This window comes from Larus michahellis, chromosome 3 (assembly GCF_964199755.1).
Source record: "Larus michahellis chromosome 3, bLarMic1.1, whole genome shotgun sequence".
Taxonomy (NCBI): Eukaryota; Metazoa; Chordata; class Aves; order Charadriiformes; family Laridae; genus Larus; species Larus michahellis.
Window position 1 is genome coordinate 104,568,941 of NC_133898.1, and position 21,679 is coordinate 104,590,619.

Below are 21,679 nucleotides of genomic sequence, written 5' to 3' on the forward strand. Positions count from 1 at the left end.
GATGTCCCAAAACATTAGAAAATGTAAGTGGAAGAGCGCAGAGAAGACAAAATCATTTATGAAAGGAACATTGCATTATGGACTGGGGAACTAATAGCCTATGGGTTTGGTTGAGACTTAGAAGGGATATTAAGTTATTCTGGGCCATTTAGGTCCACACTAGGCAAACTAGAGAGACTTCACAAAAGGGCAGCAAAGGGCTGGATTGGACCTTTCAACTTCACTCTTTTAGTAATTTTTCTGTCCTGTTGAAAGATTCATGAGGATATTGTAACTAATCATAAGTCTTTCCCAAATCTGTCCTTGCTTATCAATTTTAGTGCCTCTAGCATGTTATTTGTACTAAAGAGGCACTACCCACCAGCTTTGATGGATGGCTTCACAAAAACACCTAACGTTCTATTTTTGTTCAGAATTTTTAATACTAGTAATACATTTCATTTTTATGTCAGCTAAAGATGGAAACAGTGAGATTGATACTTACTTGGAAGTGTGTATGCTGTAAGGGTAGTAAATATTACCAGTTACAAAGAGAAAGCTCTGTGCTATGCATTATAAAACATTCACATTTCTCCTATTTTGTTACTTAGTTATATGCTGGCTTTTCCTTAGGGATAGCAACTGGTTCATTTAACTGTGGTGATTCCTTTTGGAAGCAGAGTTAGTTTGACAGGAAAAAAATAGGCACTGAAAACAAGAAATGCAATTGTTTCTAAAAGTTGAAAATTCCTCAGTTTTAAAATATGGGACTTGGTATATTGAAACCTGGCCATGGTAGCCCTTTTGGCCCAGGAAGGCAGTGGGTACATGAATTTTTCAGTAGTTGCACAAGCGAAGGTCCTCATTTTTCCTGTGATATTAAAGCATTTTTATGCTTTTGCTTTTGTCTTAAACAGCTTCTGATAGCTATTATCTTCAAAGTTTTTTGGAACTAGAAATAGAGAAAACAATCTGAATTGAAATTGTCAGTGCTATAAAATGCTACATTTTGGTTCAGACAATCATGAAAATACAGGTTTTAAAATAGGAATGGGTGGGACCTGAGCTGGGGAGGTATGATCTAATCAGAATAAATTTTCAATTGATTATTGATGGTGCTAAAGCTTCTGAAGAGTGGTCCTGTTCTCCTGTACAAAGACAGGTATACAAACCGTCTCAACCCAGAGTTGCATGAGAGGTGGTGTCCATCACAGTTTGACCATGCCAACTGCTAGAAGACTCGTTTAGATGTGGTGTTAAGGGATATGGTGTAAGGGAGGACTTTGTAGAGTGGAGCTGATGGTTGGACTCGATGATCCCAAGGGTCTTTTCCAACCTAAATGATTCTATGATTCTATGATTCCAAGTAGACTTGCAGTATGGATAAGCATAGCAGAGCTGTCTTTAATCCAGCTAACTCTGATAATTTGAAAAATAAAGTGATATTGTGTAAGCTTTAGTGAAGCCAGAATGGACTGGATATTGGTAGGGAACTGTCAGTTTCCATTCTCTCTTTTATGAAAAATAGATTAAGACTTTATTTCTGAAGTGTCCAGTCAGCTGCAACAGTATTGTTTTAGAAACAATTTGTTATGACTTTTTCATACTTTTATTAACAGGTTTCCACTTCAATGCTATATATCTTCCCATAAGCACTGAAATTTGTAACTGTGACTCATGAAGGAGAAATAAATTCGTACTGTAGTCTTTTTGTAACTTTGCAATCTGGCAGTTGCATTTTTTTTTCCCTGCGAGTGAGTCATAATGTGCATAGATGGGCATTCTCTGAACATAAAAAAGGTTAACAAAAGTATATCAGAAAATTAGAAGAGAATCAAAAAGCCCTGCTAAAGGAGAAGTTTTACCATTTTGCTGAATTGTGGTTCATGTTACTTGAAATGCTTACAGTTAAATCCTATAGCTTTATTAACTGACTAATTTTTTTTAAAAAATCAGCTGTAGCGTTTCGCACTTGTTCTTTGTAAGGACATAATTGCAATCCTGTTAGATCATCTGCAGCATTGGCCAGTACATTATTGTTCCTTACAGTGTGAGTGCTTTCCAAGCTAGCTTTTAGCCATGAAACAATGGGAGACCCTTTAGATACACTGTGCAGGAAAACAGATTCCTCTCTCTGTCTTTTTCTTTCTGTTTTACTTATTTATTTGTTAATACGGCTTGCATGTTTTCTGTGCTGTCAGGGATTTTCCTGGTTTGAGATAACATTGCTCATATGAATCTTTTTAGCTGTATCCCCTGAAAACCTCTGAAAAGCAGGCTCTTAATTCAGACAGCACAATAGGCTTACAGGTAATTGTGTAGTCAGCATTGTTTAATCAAATGGCTTTTGCATGAAAAGCTTTTCCTGGAAAGTCAGTCTTTTCTGTTCCCAAACACATTTTTATGTTCTTCTCTAAAGTTATTCCAGTTTGCCTATCTGGTATTCATTTTCTTGGAACAGTATAACTGGTCAACAAAATGTTTCTTCCTCTGAGAAAGGTTTTAGGCATGCATTTATATTACTGTATGTAACTGATTTTTAAAGTAAAACGTCAAAGAAAATTAGTTTATTGTTTGTGGGCTGGCTAGATTGTTATAATACTTAAAGTTAGTTTTAGTCCAGAAAAATACAAAACAATTCCCATGCATATCTTCAAAATTACCAGAAAATAATTGTTCACCTGGTATTACCCAGTAAAATTGTTTGCTGTACTATTTAGGGAAGTGAACATAAACATGACTAATTTTCAGTTGTTCTTTAATTGTTTTTTTTTAAATAGTCTTGTTTATAGGTTCTTTGTTTTTTCCCTTTAATTGCCACCTCTGTTTATTTTCCATACTCCGGTACATACAGAAAAGATCAATTGAAGTAACTGGAGAAAAGCCAAAAGTGAGAAGCATAATAAGTAATGAAAAGACATTTTTTTCAATCAAAAATATCATTCGGGACCTGAAATGATTAAATCTCCTTGTCAGGAGAAATAGCACTGGTAAATAAGCGCAAGGGTAAAAATAGTATTTGAATCTCAACTGGAACTCATTTTAATGGACATTATTCATCAGAAAGAAGCAGCTGGAGCAGCTGTTGGCCCTGAGAATGCTCAGCAGCCTGACTGTGCGGTCACAAAACCATTTTTTATTCCAAAGGATACTTTACGCGTACTGGGGAAAAACTCAAGTTAAGGGGAAAAATAAATGAAGAGAGTCTATGCTGTGGTTAATAGAGGTGTTAGGTTATCGGTCTGCTGAAAGAAATAAAAAAGTAGACTTATTTGTCAATTTTGAACTTTCAACCACACAGCTGGTAAATCTGGACAATTTTCCTGTATTCCGTCTAGTTTCATTCATGCAAGTTTGGAACCGTTTGCCTACTGTGTCCGCAAAGAATAAGCAGTTTAAAAATAATCTGATGAGACTGACTTTACTGATACACCCAGATATGGAGTTCATAAGGTATCAAAAACCTCACATAATAAGTAATTTCTGATCATTACAATATTTTTAAAAAAAAACTACAGAACATTATTACAGCTGTACTACCTAGAGTTTGATAATGTCTGGTGACCAGCTGAGGGATGAACTTAGTATAATGGCAACGGCCAGCTACTTCAACAGTACTTTCGGAATAAAAATGGGTAATAGTTTCATGTATACATAGGATTACCTGTGCTATTGGGTGGTTTTCATGGGGATTTAAGTTGATACAAACTCTGCAGCTACTTTTCTCAGGAAACTTCCACAGACATAGTTGATAATTCAGCTGTAAAATGCTGCTCTCAATTCCAGAAAAATACATATTCCTCAATAACACTGAGTTACAAAGATGATCAAGGGACTGGAGCACCTCTCTCATGAGGAAAGGCTGAGAGACCTGGGTCTGTTTAGCCTGGAGAAGGGAAGACTGAGAGGGGATCTCATCAATGCTTATCAATATCTAAAGTGTGGGTGTCAAGAGGATGGGTCCAGACTCTTCTCAGTGGTGGCCAGTGACAGGACAAGGGGCAACGGGCACAAACCGGAACACAGGAAATTCCATCTCAACATGAGGAAAAACGTTTTTACTTTGAGGGTGGCAGAGCACTGGAACAGGCTGCCCAGAGAGGTGGTGGAGTCTCCAACTCTGGAGATCTCAAAACCCGCCTGGACACCATCCTGTGCAACCTGCTCTAGGTGATCCTGCTTTGGCAGGGGGGTTGGACTAGATGATTTCCGAAGGTCCCTTCCAACCATTCTGTGATTCTGTGAACACTGTGACCTTGTTATTCTCAGAGGAAATATCTTTGCTCCATTCTGATTAAGACAGTCATGTAATGGCTTCACTGAGACCAACTGCTTTGAAATCAGGGTGATGCCTGATGCTGACTTGTGTTGCTTACAGCTACATATTTCAGACAAAAGACCATATGACTGTCTTCAGCAGTGGCCAAGGACAGATGATAAGGATGAACATCAAACAGCGAGCAGCAAGTTATACTCCCTTGGTACATCATCCTATCTCCCAGAATTCTGAAGCTCGGGAACTTTTTAAGCTGGATTTATGACCTTTTATTTAATAATCTTGATGTATTTTTTTTTCCTTTGTGATATTTGAGCCCCGAACATCATGCTCAGGTAAAATATAGCAGCTCTGAGCTGTGAAAGCCTTGGCAGCTGACAGAATGGCCAATGGAAGGAAGTGTAATCAAATGGAGAAAGAAGTAAACAGGCCAAAACAAAGCAAAGCAAAAAAAGGCAACAGAAAAGGCAACAAAAACTCTTTTCTGTACTTCTCCCATAATAATATTCATGTGATTACAATTCTTTGATCAGGAGTCACCCCCAAATTTATGTTGGAGGGTAAAAGCTGCATTTAGTTACATTTAAATGTAGTAAACCCCCCTACTTTTAGTTATTAGATCACAGCATTTGTGATCTAATGCTGGTTCCGCCCTTCATTTCCATGTTTTGGTATGTGTAGACAGAGGGGCTTCACTGCAGAGACAGTTCAGGTAGCCTGCAGAAGCAGGTGACATGAGAAGTCCTTCTACAGGGCCTTGCTATTTAAAAGAGGGAGGAGAGAGATGACAGTTCTTCTGACCTCCTGAGTTACCACTGCTTAAGAAAGTTCCAGAGAAAGGAGTAAGGCACAGGCTCCAGACAGACCTGGAAAGGACCACCTGACTGATCCACACGTCCAAAGGGGCAGGAAAAAGAGAAGCAGTAGGCAGATGAGTACAGGCATAGAGAAGGTTGTTTGGAGGGTGGGATGGGAAAAAAGCTCCTTGAGAAAAGGAGGAGGAAGGACCTGAGGCAAAAACATTAGATGATAAACAACTTCTTAAAGGCTAAAACACTTAATTCAAGTACCTCAAGTACTTTCTAACATTTCTGTAGGCTTGCAGGATTTTAGTTACTGATATTACCAGTGAAGGAGAAGGTCATAGCATGGCTGCAAATTTGAGCGTAGGCGTGGATACATGTCTGAATAGCTATAGATATTTCTGTCCTTTAAGGTGTAATGTATTTTATGAGAAGGATTTGAAAACTTCTCTTCCAATGCTTTAGATAATTGTGCTTTAATTGTACTAAAGATTTTCCACAGGAGACTTCCACAAAGAGCAGACCTCTCTGTCAGGATGTTTTCCTAACACCAAGTTAAATTTCTCTTTCGTAGTTGAATTCCATTATGCTTAGTTACATCACCCTAAATAGTTCTATTTACTTAGTGTTTACAGTCCTTAAATATCTTTAGACCATTACTGTTGATCCTTGGTTATTTGCTAGCCAAATTGAGCTTGTTTACTTTTCCTTTGTCTTTCCCGAGTAGTCCTGTTGTCACGCCTTTGTCATTTATGTTGTTCAGTGACTCGAAAAGCTTTTCAGTTAGGAAGTGTGCAGTGCAGTTGTCATTGCCTTATCAGTACGTCCTCTGTTTTTATTTTATATTTGTCTGATGTGATACACATATGAAAGCTGTCTGAACTTTTGTCCCTCAGGCACACAAGTGCATTGAAGATATACTTCTGAGGTTTACTCTGCTCTTGCACCTAAAAGTTCTTTGGAATTTGTACTTGTTATATGTCTTTCTTGCTCAGTTTTTTCCCTCACTCATTTTTCCAGCAAACCTCTTAATTCGCTGACGATGACGGTATTGTTAATTTGTCTGTGTCCTTTATGTAAGTTCGTTGGCCTAAGAAGTCCATTCAACTTTTTCCTTAGAATTGTATGTTATTGCCATTTTCTTTAAATTACAGAGTTAATTTTATCTGTGATTTTTTTTTAAAATACCCAGCCAATCTGGTACAAAACCAAGCATCTCAGTATCTTGCTGTTTATCACTTTGCCCTTACAGATTTTCAGGCACTAGAAATTTATCAGTAGTGTTCTCACCCATAACAAATTGAGAGGGAGTTTTTCTATGATCCTGATTTCAGTTGCACTGATGTAAAATAATGAATAAGAATATAAATGAAGTGCTGTGCAGTAGTGCTCATTGACAACACTGGTGAAACAGTGTAGGTGAGGTACAGTTTAAGACACCTACATTTAGTGTTTACAGGTGTACAGTGACACTAGGTGTCTAAATTCCCGTATTAGTCAGAAGATATTTAACTAATATACCCCAAGAGGTATGGGAATCTTATCCTGTAAGGTATTTTGTGTTGCCCCTGCTGCTGCTTCAAAAGGATGAATGTCTCCCAAATATTTTGTGCCACTATTTTCTAACACTGGGTGGGTGTCTCGGGAATCTCAAAAGGCAGGAGCTGCTTATGTTTAGGCAACTGGATTCAAAACTGAGTATCAAATTCAGGGTTAGCGGTAATACTTTTCACACCATCTATTAGTCTTCTGAAAAGCTCATGAGAGAAGACCAAGTGCAAATAAAAAGAATTTTTTTTGGTGGCAAATTTAGTGCTTTCACCTTATTTGGAAGTGAACTTTCAGCCCTGAACTCGTCTGTGTCGGTTGAAAAGGGGATTTTTACTTCTGTCCCCTTTACATAAATTGTCAGCTACGGCACAGCTGTTCTTGGAGCATATGTAAGTGTGTCACATACATACTCCTATTGAGGGCTTTGAGGTTAGGGAAAGAGGACTTGAGCTGATTTTAGTGCAAAAAAAATTGTAGGCATTAATATACAGATTGATGATCCATACTGCAAAAGAAGTAGTGATAAAAAGACATGCTCAGTTTTTTATGAAAGGTGGATTTCATAATTTATAGAAGGTGGTTTTAACTCATCCAAACAATTGCTACGTTATTTGTACCAGACAGTGATTCTCATTTTTGTGACTTTCTGTGAATTTCCTTTCGAATCTTCTCAGTTCCGGCTTTCCATTAAACAAACACACTGACAATGTGTTTGATTTGCTCTGAAATCACATTACAAGATCTAGCTCTGAGCTAAATATGCAGTTTTGTAAGCTGAAAACTCTGCCATCCTCCATTCATCTCGTGAATTTTGAAATTCAGTTCAGACAGGAAATTGTCCTCCCCTGCTTCTTCCCCTACTCAGAAGGAGAAGGAAGGGAAATTGCATTTCAGAGATCTAAAATGTGAAATAAAGTTTTATTTGTATAGAATTATATCCTACAGGAAGTCATACAAACTTTTTGCTTTTTTTGGAGAAGAAATAAAACGATAAACTTTTAAAAGCAGTTTTTGGCTTGGTGAATTGTTTCAGCTACCCGGGAGGCTTATAAGCAATCTGGGAATGCTACACCATTTACCGTTAAAGCTGATTTTGCTAGAACTGCCTTGAGCACTAAAAGCTTGATAAAGGATCCATGTATGACAGAGACCTAGAATTCTGTTTACTTCTGTACTAAACATTACCAGCTGGCTCATCGGGCATTTGCTCAAATGTCTTTTGGGAAGAGGGCACAGCAAGTACTCTCTTGTATCTAACCCAGCAAATAATTTTAGCTCTGTTTATTATTCCCAGGAAACTCTGACTGATTTAAAGAAGAAATCAGATGTTGCCTTCCTTGTGTTGAAAAGGTTCTGTTCTCCTTTTTACCAGTGTGGAAGTCCCCCCATTAAATTTTGCACTAAGTTTTTAAGACTGAAACTAATTTAGAAATAGGATTATTAGTTCTTTCAGTTCAGATCCAGATCAAATTCTGGGTATTTGAAATTAGGTAGACTGTGTTATGGGATTTATCAAATTCAGTTGGAGCGGCCTGTTAAAAGGTCTGAGCCAAGTAGCCTCAGAGTTTTATAGGACAATTTCTGTTCTTGTTTTTTATGTTTTCTCAAAAAAACCCTCTTTGTAACTCATTTTGTCCGTTGGAATGACCTGTTTTTAGCGGAGCTAGGTAAAATTCCTGTTCTTCAGTTACTGTCCTCTGTTAAAGGATTCTTCTAAAACAGTTGTTAATTCTGCATAAAAACTGTCTGTCTTTGCTGTACTCATTGAATCCAATCTACCAGAACACCTCAGGCATGTATTTTGGGTTCTGTAAGTGTTCTCTTGTTCTGCCAATGTTGACTTCTAGTAATGCATTCCTGGAATTCTCTTTTCAACTCATGAATTATTTAGTATTCCTTTTCGTAGTCCCAGTCATTCAAATTATTTTTTTTGCTTGCATAGCCTGTTACATACCTTCAAGTTCATACCTAAGTGCTTAGTATTGAGAATGGAATTTTTGTTATTTAAGAGAGATTATAAAACTAGCTGCATAATGTATTAGAACATGCCTTGTTTGTTAAAGCTTACTCCTGTAACTGGAAATAAGCCTTTAAAAGCCCTGGCATTTTTCAGCTATTTTTCTTGAGAGAGAGAAACAAAAAAGTGTGTACGTATGTGGGTTAGTTTGCTTTTTTTTTTTCCAGTGGGGAATAAGACAATATGTTTGTTACATTCACATGTAACAATTCTAAAATAATGGATTTTAGCATAAAGTCTGGAGGCTACAAACTTCAGATGCAGAGACTAACGTTTCTGAAAACTGAAATCTAAATCTCAAATGTGTGATTGTGATAGCAGTTACTGAAATTTTTGACCTAAAATGACAGGGTTGTGACAACAGTTCTCTGGTAACCAGGAGTACTGTTTTTTCCTTAAAAAGGTGTTTGGAAATTTGTAAAAATAACTTAACGAAAAGTCACAACTTTTGGTTTCTTTTGCTTAGGGATATCAAGGATCAGCAGGAACTCCAGGTATCCCAGGAACTCCAGGGATTCAAGTAAGTTTCTGTTTCATTCATTGAGAGCTGAGGTGTGGGGAATGAAAAGGGCTCAAGGGATAGCATCAAGTCAGTGGCCATCCTAGGGTGAATCGCTTTGGAACTAACATGGCTTCCGGGTTTGTATGTAGGCTGACAATTAGACTGCAAATCTAATCATTGCTAGGTAAGGCCTGCAGGAGCAGGACTCAGCTGGGGCTTAGACATTTTCATCCTGATCTGGTAGCCAAACAGTAGAGCTCCTTCCTTTTTTCTGTGAATCAGTAACAGTGATCTGAAGCATTGCCATGGTGATTACCCACAGTTGGTTTCAGATAAGCCCAGATGGATGGAGGAGAATTCTTTCTTCATTGTATTAATTTAGCAGCCCTTACTTGGACTGGTTGGAAACCAGTGCTTTTTTACTTGTGGCATGATCCAGTCTGGCTGGAGAGTTGAGGATTTACTAATTTGTTGAATTAAATATCTGAGAGCATGCTGGGGCCAAGAGCAAGCCTGCCGCCTGGCATATGTGAAGGCTGTCTGATGGACATTTGAAAGGAAGGGGACATCTCTGGACTAGTACAGGCTGTGCGAAGTCCTTTTTTCCTGGGGTGGTCCTTGGTTAGAGCAAGGAATTCTTTTGGTGTTCCCCAGTCGTGGGTTATGATAATGTGCCATATTCATACATGCTGGGTACATTTTGTGCTTAGTTCTGCTTTTGTCTCCAGTTAATGAAATGTTGTGATCAGCCAGCTGACACATCACTCCCCGGGTCATGTTGTATTACATTTCTGTGTCTCATTCTGTATCAGATTGTATTACTATTTGAGCTGGTTTTCATTTTTTCTCTCTTAGGGACCACGTGGCTTACCAGGTATCAAGGGAGAGCCGGGGAAAGATGGTGCTAAGGTAAAAATAATAATAAAAAAAGAGTAATAGATAAAAAGATTTTACTCTTACCATTTATTATTTCTGGTTGTACAGTTAATAGTATTGGTATTTTCACATGAGGCTTCTGTGGGAATTGTTTACTAAAAAGGTAATAAGGAATAAGAATCCTAAATTTAGAATGTTACTCCAATTCTGAATCTGGTCTGCTTTATTTAATAATGTTTATATAGGCTTTAGCACTGCCAGTAACACCTTTATTGCACTTAATAATTTATATTTAGAAAGCATATCTAAATATGGGTACCTGGAGGTATGATAAAGACAATTGTCAGAACAGTTTCATTCTATCTCTTTTCACCCTTTTTCTCTTTAAGTGAACATCCAGATGAGCTAGGTAGGAATTTTTGGATGGCACTTTTTATCAGAAAACACTGACTAATTGAAACCAAAGCTTTTTGTGGAAAAATTGTAGCTGAGGTGTAGCCAGTAGCTTGGGGCTGCAGACAGGTGTGGAAGCTTATATATAACTCCTTTCTGGTAATCAGGATAAACTTGAATCTGGATCTCCTGTATACACAGTGAATAAACTAGCCATTGGCTGTTGGCAAGTCTCATTGATATGTAAATATCTGTGTCCACCCTTCTCTCACACTTTTGTCCTTTGTTTAGAAAAGTTCTAAGTTCATTGTGATAAAAACGTATTTTATTTTTGGCTTACTTAAAACTTCAAAGCCTTTTTTATAAAACAAACATTTGTTTTCCAAGCAGATTTTACTGTAGAATTTCTTTCTTCTAAAGTTCCCAATATTAAAAGCAGGTCCTTAAATTCATCACTGTTCAGCAGAATTCTCAAATGCATGATTAGAGCTGGAAAATGTGTTTATGTGTTCTGTGCTTTAGGCACCTTAGTCTAATTGATCTCAGATGTTAATCTAACTGATCAGTCAGTATTGGTCCATGTGCAGAAAGTAAGATACTGATGATGAAAACCTCTATTCTCCTGGCAGGGCAGGGTTGTGACCGATAGATAGAATATTTCCTAATGCTCAGTCCAGCCTTGTTTAAAATGTGCCAAGAAATAGGGCTTCCACCACGGTTTTAGAAAGCTTCTTCCATTGTAAAATATGTCTTGCCATTAGAATTTTTTTCCTGATGAATCAGCCCAAATTTTCATCTCTTAATTTCATCCCATTACTTGTAAGGTTTCTGTAGCAACTAATTTAAAACTATTTCCATTGCCAAGTGTTTTAGTTTATCCAATAACTGAATCACCGCTCTGAGCGGAAATCGAAGCTCCATTCTTTTTCATTAAGAAGCAATGGATGCATGAAGTGTTTATTTCATAAGCTTTGCTGATTTTTTCAACTCCATTCCACTGTCTGTTTTCAATACTTATTTGTTGAGAGATATTTTGATAGCGTTAGCCCACAAGCTGTCATTCCTGTGGTCATGTTCCTCTCTTCTGTGAATATGTGACAGACCTTTCCAAATCTGATTAGACACGATGGTTTTGATAAATACCCCTGAGACGTGTTTTCTTTTTCCCTTTGTTTTAGAACTTGAAATATTACGTAAAATAACTTTCTGAGCATAATTTACTATTCCTCCTTTATGACTGAAATATATTAAACAAATTGAAATATATTGCTTAATATAAATTTAGATATTAACAGAGGGAAAATTTTGTGATTGACCGAAAATGATTTGGTGATTGGCTCTTTGTTCTGAGTGAAGTAGATCCTGTCTACTGAAACAAGTAACTCAGCTTGTTTTTATTGTTTCAAGTCAGGTAGTGCCAAGTTATAATTTAGCTTTTTGTTGTCATTTCCCAAGGGAGCTTGCAGACAAATTGTCAGATAAATATCTTCAGTACCAATAGCAAAAATTTTGGGATTCCTGCTATCTGACATCTATGAGGACAATAAAAAGAACTGATGTTAGATTTAGGGAATTTTCTTATTCTTTTGGAATTAGGAATGGATGGTAGAATTATCACAGAGATTTTCAAAGCTCTTTTCAAAGCTTTTTCCTCTTGTCAAAGCTAAATTGCTACTTTTGAACCTCTGTAAGCCTTATTGAGAGATTACAGTAAAATTTATTCTAAAAAATTTAGTGACTTTTTTATGTATTGAGTCTTGTTTAAAGATCAACAAACTCTCATCAGTCAGCATACCGATGTTATGTAGTTCATATGGCGAGATATGATGTCTTTCCACTATTTGTTGATCATTGAGAATATGAATGTTATTATAGCCTGTTACTATTACTCTTATACGTATAAGAATTTAAAATGTTTGCTCTTTTAGGGTGACCGTGGGCTACCTGGTTTTCCTGGATTACATGGGATGCCAGCACCAAAGGTTGAAATTAAATATTTCACATTACAATAGTCATGAGTTTCAGCTTGATCTATAGTTTAATTTAAAGGAAAAATAAGTTTATATAAAATATAATGTCAGTGCAATTGATGAACTACATAAGATGAATAGATATGATGCTGAAATTGAAGGAAGATACATGACATGGAACTTCATTACATACGTATCAAGCAATGGGCACCGCCTGTTTTTTTCCATTTTTGTTCTGTTCTGTGGGATTCTATATTAATTACTTTGAACTTTGAGTTTACTACTACTTAGAACCTTCTTCATCACAAATAATGTGTCCAAAAAGAAAAGAAATTATATAATTTTCTTGAAATCGTTCCAGTTGAGCGACAGCATTTTGAAGGGTAGTTCTGGTCTAACCCAATGAGTTTATTTCACGTGTATGTTCCCCAAAACATCATCAACCGTGTGTTTTGCTCTTCTGTGTTAATACTCAACTGAATTTACTTAGTTTTTCCAAATTTTATTTTAAACTTTTCAAATAAGGTCTTCAGAAGAATGCAGCACTTTTCAAAGAGCTGAATTTTCACTTATGTATCTCCCTGTGTTGAAGCAACCAGAAACTCAAAGTGCCTTCCGTTGAAAATAGAAGCATTAAGCCAGCAGTGTTGGACATTCTGAGCTTCTCCCCTAAGAGAGCTTGGAAAAGTCAAGATTTTCATTTACTGTCTTGAGCATGTTTTTTTGTATCAGATGGAGCTCTTTGCCTGCTTCATTTTATGTCTGCTATATATTCATACTTTGTGTGTATATATATCTCTCTCTATATATAACTACTTCTATTTTAAAAATTAACTTATTCACATACATTTTGTCTAGGGAGAAAGGGGTCCTAAAGGAGATCAAGGAGTGCCAGGAATATATGGAAAAAAGGCAAGTAAATTTATAATTATAAAATAAAGCAAAATATTATTAGTATCTGTGGTGGGATGACCTTGGCTGGCTGCCTGCCCCCAGCCACTCTCTCATTCTCCCTCCTCAACAGAACAGGTGGAGAAAATAAGATGGAAAAGCTTGTGGCTCCTTATCTGGACCTTATCTGTCCAGATAAGGACAGGAAGATCACCTACCAATTACTGTCATGGGAAAAACAGACTTGACTTTGGGACTCCCAACTGAAATGGGTTTGGATAGTGAGAAGCAAAGACAAAAACTAAACCACCTTCCCCTCACCCTGCTTTTTCCCAGGCTCAACTTCATTCCTTCGTGGATGGGGAATGGGGAGCAGGGTGGGTGGTCAGTCCGTAACAGTTCCTCTCTACTCTCCTTCCTCCTCACACTTCTCCCTTGCTCCAGCATGGGTCCTTCCCACGAGCTGCAGTCCCTCAGGATAACCTGCTCCTGCATGGGGTCTCCATGGGCTGCAGCTTCGCTACCACAGCTCCACCATGGTCCTCTCCACAGGCTGCAGGAAAATCTTTGCTCTGGTGCCTGGAGCACCACCTCCCCTCCTTCTTCACTGACCTTGGTGTCTGCAGAGTTGTTTCTCTCTCTTTTTCCCTCACTCCTTACTTCGCCTGTGTCATTGAGGTGCTGAAGCGTGTTCAGAGGAGGGCAGCAAAGCTGGTGAGGCATCTGGAGAACAAGTTTATGAGGAGCAGCTGAGGGAACTGGGGTTGTTTTGCCTGGAGAAAAGGAGGCTGAGGGGAGACCTTATTGCTCTCTACAACTACCTGAAAGAAGGTAGAAGAGGTCTCTTCTCCCAAGTAACAAGCGATAGACAAGAAGAAATGGGCTCAAGTTGCACCACGTGAAGTTTAGATTGGATATTAGGAAAAATTTCTTCACCAAAAGAGTTATCCAACATTGGAATGGGCTGCCCAGGGAAGTGGTGGAATCACCATCCTTGGAGGTATTTAAAAGACGGGTAGACATGGTGCTGAGGGACGTGGTTTAGTGGTGGTTTTGGCATTATTAGGTTGATGGTTGGACTAGATGATCTTGAAAGGTCCCTTCCAACCTAGATGATTCTATGATTCTATGTGTTTGCCCTTCCTTAAATATATTTTCCCCTGATGTGCCCCTGCCGTGGCTGTGGGGCTCAGCCGTGCCCTACGGTGGGTTGGTCGGAGCTGGCTGGAACCGGCTGTGTCCAGCTTGGGGCAGCCCCGGCCTCTCCTCACAGAGGCCGCCCCGCAGCCGCCCCCGCCAGCACGTGGGCACCTGCACCCCATACAGTATCATATTATATTTTTATTATAGGTGTATTCACAGAGAATTTAATTAAATATATTTTTTGCAAATATGTCTATGCCTTTAATATAGGGTATATGAAATAATTATATTGCAAAGACGTCTGTGCTTTTTAATACGTAGTAATGTACATACATATAACCAAACGGCAGAGTATTTATTGGTCCAGAGTTTTAAGCAATTCGAAAGTGGGTCTGTGCTCACATTTCTATAGTTTAGAGCATATTTAGGTTTCTGTAACAGGGTAGTTAACTGACCACTGCGTGTGTTAAGAAAGAAACAGATCTGCCATACATTTTCAAAATAAGAAATAACATATATGAATTATAGGCTAAATGTACTGAATTTGCAGCGTAAACATTGAGCACTACTTACTTTTTGTTTGCTGTGTTTCTCAGGGTTCAAAAGGAGAGAAAGGTGATACGGGGTTTCCAGGAATGCCTGGGCGATCTGTAAGTTTTGTGAAGACAATTTGCCTTTAACTTTTGCTTGTTAATTCACTTACTGATGACAGTTAACTGTTGCCACAGGGAGATCCTGGCAGAAGCGGGAAAGATGGATTACCAGGAAGTCCTGGTTTCAAGGTATGTACAAATGTATATTCATGTCTTGCCAAAGCCTTCAATAGCATTGCTCTTGGTCTAAATCTACTCAGTTTATTCTGTGGAGAGTTACCGGAAGTTAAAATAATGTGTGTTACTCAGAAATGCCAAAGTTTACTGCAGTCAGTGGGCAGACTTCATTGATTTCAGTTGGTTTGTGAGTAGGGGCAAAGCTTTTATCAAGAGTGTATTAGTGATCATCAGACATTGTTTATCCTTTGTCTCCCTTATCCTATTTGTGTTTCTCTAACTCAGTGAACCTGTTAATGAAATTTATATACAAGTATACACTGCAGAACATACCTGTTGTGTACAGGTAAGAGGGAAGTAATCTAATTACTATTACTATTATTAACTGCCAACAAGGTGGATCCAGCAGGATCCCAGGCTCACTCAGGCTGGAGCACACTTTGGGGCATCTCCTGGACTACCTTCCTGCTCACAAATGGGACAGCACTGAATCCATACTGCTCAGCTGGGTCTTGATAACCTCCAAGGATGGAGACTGCACAACTGGGCAGCTGTTCCATCCTTTACTGTCTTCATGGTGGAAAAAAATTTCAGCCTTACTTGCAGCAGAAAATGGCTCTATATGTCTATGTGTTGACAGCTGAATCAAGCTCTTAGTAAATATAATAAATGAAGCCTCCAAAGTAATTCAGCTGATGACTGTTAACTGCTATAACTTCTGCGAGATCACTCATAAGTTTGCAGTCCTATTTGCTGTTTATGGGTACCCCACATGACCTGGAAGTGCCATTGCAGAAGGGCACAGGTCTCCTGTACACCTACAGTACCTGCCAGCCCGATGTGGAAGCCTTGGCTTCCCTAGAGTACCTCAGATAGCACCAGGCATTTGGGATTTGGTAACTGAATCAAGCCTCTGTTCACTGCAATGGGATCTTAGACCCCTAATGTATCTCTAGACAACTTCAGGTAAAAAACCACATGTAAGGCGTCTTAATTTGAAGTTAGAGGGGGGAGTTATCACTTACACACAACACTACAGCACTGTTACTCTAAAAATTGCCCAACTTCAATGTATAACTAAGCATCCTGCAATGCAAAAATTTATTAGGAGAACACATCTAAAATAACAGCCTTTAAAAAGTCTGTATAAAATTTAACTTTTACAGTAGGTCAACTCAATATTTACTATTTAATTGTTCTCTTTGGAAGGCCTAGTGAGACTGTGCTAAAAGGTAATGGAATAACTTTATTTTATGTCAAGTTGGTGTACTGCTTTTTTTAACTGACCTTAAGTTTACACCCTTAAAATACATTAGTAAAAGAAGTTGTAAATCTTAATTATGGAAAAAAGTATTTTCTTATTGCTTAACTTCAGCAACCAACAGCAGATTATTTCTACAATGCTGAAGGACTTTTCCATTATTTGTTACTTGGTTTAGTTTTAAATACTGTGACATTCATTTAATTTTCATCTTCAATCCCATTGATACCTGCTTACAACTTGTCGTTATTCATATGTATCTACAAGAGTATGTATCTCTGACACTTGCAAATATGTCAGGCAAAGACAATTTAACACGCATTCTTAAAACACTCAGCTAAGTTTGTGTCTATGGAGCTGTCTACATTGCAGTTAAAGTGTATGGAGGTCTAACCAGTAATTCCAGTGGAGTCTGGAGAGCAATTCAGCTCAAAGGAGGCAGACTTGTAGGTACCAGTTTAGTTGCCTACATAAAAGCATGCATCTGGTGCATGCATTAGTGTCCAAAGCATCCTAAAGGAGCTGACAAATATGACATAAGTCCTGTGGAAGGCCAGTGCCTCTCTGGAATGGGAGCAGGAACCCAGAAAAGACACCCTTGGGTATCTGAAACAGGACCAAATGTCTATGTGTGGGTAATGAAATTGAGCTATGAAATTGAGATGGCTGGTCAGCTGAATCAAGCCTCCCTCAGTTGTCTTGACTAGACTTCTGTTGGCTGTGATAGGAGCTTAGTTACCTACATGAACTGATTTCAAATTAATCCTGCCTTATTTTCAATATGTGTATATATACACACACATATATATATACAGACACAGATACCTCTGCTAAGTTGGTGGAGAAATTCCTTCTCTGGTACTATAGAAAGTAGAAAAAAATAATTAGGTAATAGATTTTTTTCCTCTCTGGTATTTGATAACAAGGACAGGTAATAGTTGCAGCTGGTTAACGTGAAATTTTAACTGTCTCTGGTGGCCCTTTAGAGTGAAGTATTATGTTGATAAAGCATGAATTTGGAGAGTATTTCAATCTGCTTTTATATGTGTAAACAATATACAGATCATTCAGTATACTAGTTGTGTGAACCTGTGTACATTTAAACTGAAAGATGTTTTCTTGACTGTTTGCTTAATTTAATTGTTGTAGTACAAATATATGACATACTCATTAGTTTTTATTCCTCTTATAATAGTTAACAGAAGCCATATTCTTCATTCAAACATTTTGTCAGCTTGACTTCAACATCTGCTTGCTATAAAACATTGCTTCGTTCCGCGTCTGTAATCAAATTCAGAGCAGTAACAAACAGGCTGTCTTTGAAGGAAATTTCTGCTGGAGCTTTCCTGTTTTCTTACAATATTCATACTGGGAAAGAATGTGGAAAAAAAACATGGCTAGAAACCCAGATGCTAGGCATTGTTACTTCAAGTCCAGTTTTTGTAATTTTAGGTTAATTATTAACAGATTATTTTTTATATATATAGTAATTATTCTTTGCATTTTTTAATGTGCTTTTATTTCTGGAATTATTCTTCAAATTTTCAGAATATTTTTGGTATCATATATATTTTGAATAAGGACATGAAGATTTTATCATGTCTGGTACTGCCCTATTGTGGAGTGCCTTGAAATAGTTTTCAGACTGTTAGTTGTACTAACAATTAGATAATAGCAATTTATTACTGTTTTATGCGCTTCTTCAACCAGTAGTTGCTGTTCTGGTTCAAAAGACGATTGTCTCTATCTCATCTCTTTTTGCAAGCCGTCTGACGGCTGTCTATCGGAGGCAGCATAAGGGAATATCGGATTGACAACACTTCTTGCTGTGTTTCAAACTGTTTTTAAGACTTGTTTTTTTGATGAAGCCTTGATCATGTGTATCGGTTTTACATTTTACTTAATATTAAAAATAATAATTTACTATCTGAAATAATAATTTTTATTATGCAAAGGAAGGTTTTTTTTTTTTTAAATACTGTATTTAACAGTCTTTTTTATTTTAAAGGGAGAGGTCGGACAGCCTGGATCTCCAGGCCTAGAAGGACATCGGGGGGAGCCTGTAAGTGATTAAATTTCTGATATTATCCTTTTATATGGATTTGTTTGGTTTTGGGTTTGTTTTTTTTTTAGTTAATGGCTGTTATACTTCATGTTTCATCCATATTCATTTGAATTGGTTGATATGTCTGTTTTTCTAAAAGTGCTTTTTTATTTTCTGGTGTTCATATTTAAATATGGATTCAGTAAAAGAAATAAACAAGCCTTTAAAGTCAAAAATGCCTTAAAAGAAAAGATTCTTAACTATATTGCTGTTATATACCAATTTGTATCTATGTTATAAAACTGTCACATTATTGACTTCTTTCCAATTGATAGGATGGTACGGTTAGATATTGGTAGTTACTTACATGAGGAAAGATGCCGGGTCTTTTTAACTCTAATTTCTGCAACATGGTATGTGTTCTTTCATATACTTGTTAATTGCACTTTTAAAGTTTATTTTTTTCACTCCCCCTCTCCTTTGCCCAGTTTTGTTGGTCTTCTTTTACTTCCTCGCATCGTGTTATACCGTCACATTATCTGTATCTCCGTTTTTCTTGCTTAGCTGGGGAACGTGCTGCTGTGTTTCTGTTTTGCTTGTTTCCAAAGACATTGTTCCTCCAGTGGTGTTCGAGCAACTCCTCAGGGCAGCTCATTTTTCCTCCTCTTTATATGTGACAGCTAGGTTTTGTCTTCCTTGTTTCCTAGTTTGGTTCTTTAAGGCCACCAGACTTTGCTTGAAGCAGAGGAGCCAAGATATCTGTAGAAATAGCTGAAAGCTTTGAGTGCCGAGAGAGTGCCAGCTGTCTTCAAACCATCAGTAATTCTTCTGTAGGCCAAGAGCAGTAAATGGAACTCAGTTTGTGGAACACCGCCTTCTAGATGAATTACATTCTGAATTACATTTTGAATTGTGATATAAGGAGATACAGATTTATAAATTCAGAAATTTTTGTGGTATTGAATGTAATGACAGGCAGTATGTGTTATATGGTACTGAGTCTGGTAGAGAGTTTTGATAACTAGCAGATGGAAATAAGACTCCCAGCTGACAAATTCTCAAGATCTTTCATTTAAATTTTTTATATATTCACCAAAACCTCATAAAAGACTGTGAGTAGACTGCAAAACACTGGGCAATCATTCCCGAGAGACTTTCTTCCCACGTGGCTGGCTTAAGTGAAGAACACACATAATTCCTTACTTAGTTTTATTTTTTCCTCTTTTTCTGACCCAAATAACTGTGAGATCTATTAACCTTTCACAATCTATGATATCTTCAGATATAAGAAAGACTGAAAGTGAATGCTAATTAAAAACCATAAAATACAAGTAAAGAAGTCTTGGTATATTGTTACCTAGTACACCATAGCAAATGTGTTGAGATAATAACAAGACTTACGTTATAGTCCCTAGCCTTGTTTTATCTCTTTTCATTTTTAGAAAAAAATGTCAGTTGGTCATTGTGATTTTTTTAAAATTAATCTAAAAAATAGGAAGGAGAAGGTATTTCTGACCTAGGGAAAACTAAGTATTTAATATTTTAACAGCTCTCTTTCTGATCTGATAGCTTTGGTTAAGTCTGATCTATATCTACTAAAGAAATATTTTTTGGTTTAAAATTAATATAAATGCTTCACAATATAACATTTTAAACAGCAATGCAAACTCATCGCTTAAATCTCATACTTTTGCTTTAAAAAGAAATGAAGTGACAGATTAAGACATTAAAATCATTAAGACGTTTCTTAAAATCGCCATAAAATAATATAGAGGAAGACATCCAATACATAAACAATTAAAAAAGATTTACACAATCCCAGCAGGGCAAGCCAGATAGTGCTATATGCTTCATTTATAATCAGTGGAGGTTCTTCTGAAGTGCAGAGTCTACATGCTGACCAGGAAATTGCCTCGAGGTAACCAGTTGGAAATTTAAGACACCTAGTCATACCTGCTTGCTTACCTCTATTGCTGGTGTAGCACCAGACTGCACGTGCAAACATGGTCCTCCCATCTATTTAGACGTGCAGCAAGTTTGTGGTAAAAGTGTGTGCCTGGGCTGTGCAAGATGAAAGCTATCCTCAGCCATGGGATACGGGGGCTCCCCAATTCAAGTAGAGGGTATTTGGCTTTCATCTGGTGGAAAGAGAGATGGATTGTGGGGGCTGTGAAGGATGTCTTGTGCAACTTACTGCTTCCGTTGTTTCTGTTCTGTTGTTCCTCCAATGTGTATTTGATGTATAACATCTAAGCGCTTCCTCTCTGCTCTTCTTCTGTGCAATTCAGTGTGGTCTTCTCTGGTGGGACACCCTAATAGTTAGAGCACTGATAGGAGAGCGAGTGACTGAACTCTGTTGTGCTCTACCTGTGAGACCTAAATAGGATGCCTAAGCTCAAGACAGGCCTTGGATGATACTGTTGAAGCTGTAAGACTCCGTATCATTGACCAGCCAGATGCAACTGTGGCCCTGGGATGGCTCAGCAGGTTGCGCGGATACTCCACCCACACAAACATACACGCAAACAGTCTTTATTTCTTCCATTCAGCCACATTAGTGTTAGACATGGCCTAATTTGTTAAGTTGGTCTTTTTAAAAATAGCCGTCTTATGATCCCTCTTGCTTTAGCAAATAAAAAGAGCATGGTTGTGAAGTGAATGCATTTGAGACAACATCTAAGAGGTAGCTGTCTAGGATGGGGAGCACAGTTGAACTGAACTCCCATTGCCTCTAGCCTCTGAGAGGTGTGGTTATTTTCTGGACAACACGCTTTCTGGTATTTTATTACTCTTATTAATCCCCAAATTTATGAACAGGAAAAAGTAGGTTGTAAAGCTAAGTAAATAATTCCAAGTGATGTGGTTGTTTTCCATCAATAGTGCTATTTGGAACTTAAGTTAGCCAGACCATTTCAGTCCTACTCGTTCTGTGTAAGAATAACATCTGACAGTGTGGACAGAATAATTTAGATAGCATTTAGTAAAGCCAGTAATCATCAAGCTCATTTTACTGATGACAAAAATAGGCTATGCTGTCACTTGAGTAGTTTAATGGCTAGTCATCTATCTTACTGATGACAGGCTGTTTTAGTAAATACGTTTTTTTGAGGGGCCAACTGTCTAAAGGGTAGAATAAATCAAGATTTATTTGAGCTTAATTTCAGACTGGCTGTCCTTTTTAACATAGGTAGAGTTTGGTTTCA

At 37.6% G+C, this 21,679-nt stretch overlaps 1 protein-coding gene across 1 annotated transcript in view; it reads left to right on the plus strand.

The window, feature by feature from the left end:
* COL21A1 (collagen type XXI alpha 1 chain) overlaps window positions 1–21,679 on the plus strand; it is a 118,271-nt gene that overhangs the window by 51,914 nt on the left and 44,678 nt on the right. The window contains exons 11-17 of the mRNA XM_074581581.1: window positions 9,093–9,146; window positions 9,984–10,037; window positions 12,326–12,379; window positions 13,226–13,279; window positions 14,998–15,051; window positions 15,130–15,183; window positions 18,441–18,494. Of these exons, the coding sequence (XP_074437682.1) occupies window positions 9,093–9,146; window positions 9,984–10,037; window positions 12,326–12,379; window positions 13,226–13,279; window positions 14,998–15,051; window positions 15,130–15,183; window positions 18,441–18,494 (378 nt within the window). The remainder of the gene's footprint in view (window positions 1–9,092; window positions 9,147–9,983; window positions 10,038–12,325; window positions 12,380–13,225; window positions 13,280–14,997; window positions 15,052–15,129; window positions 15,184–18,440; window positions 18,495–21,679) is intronic.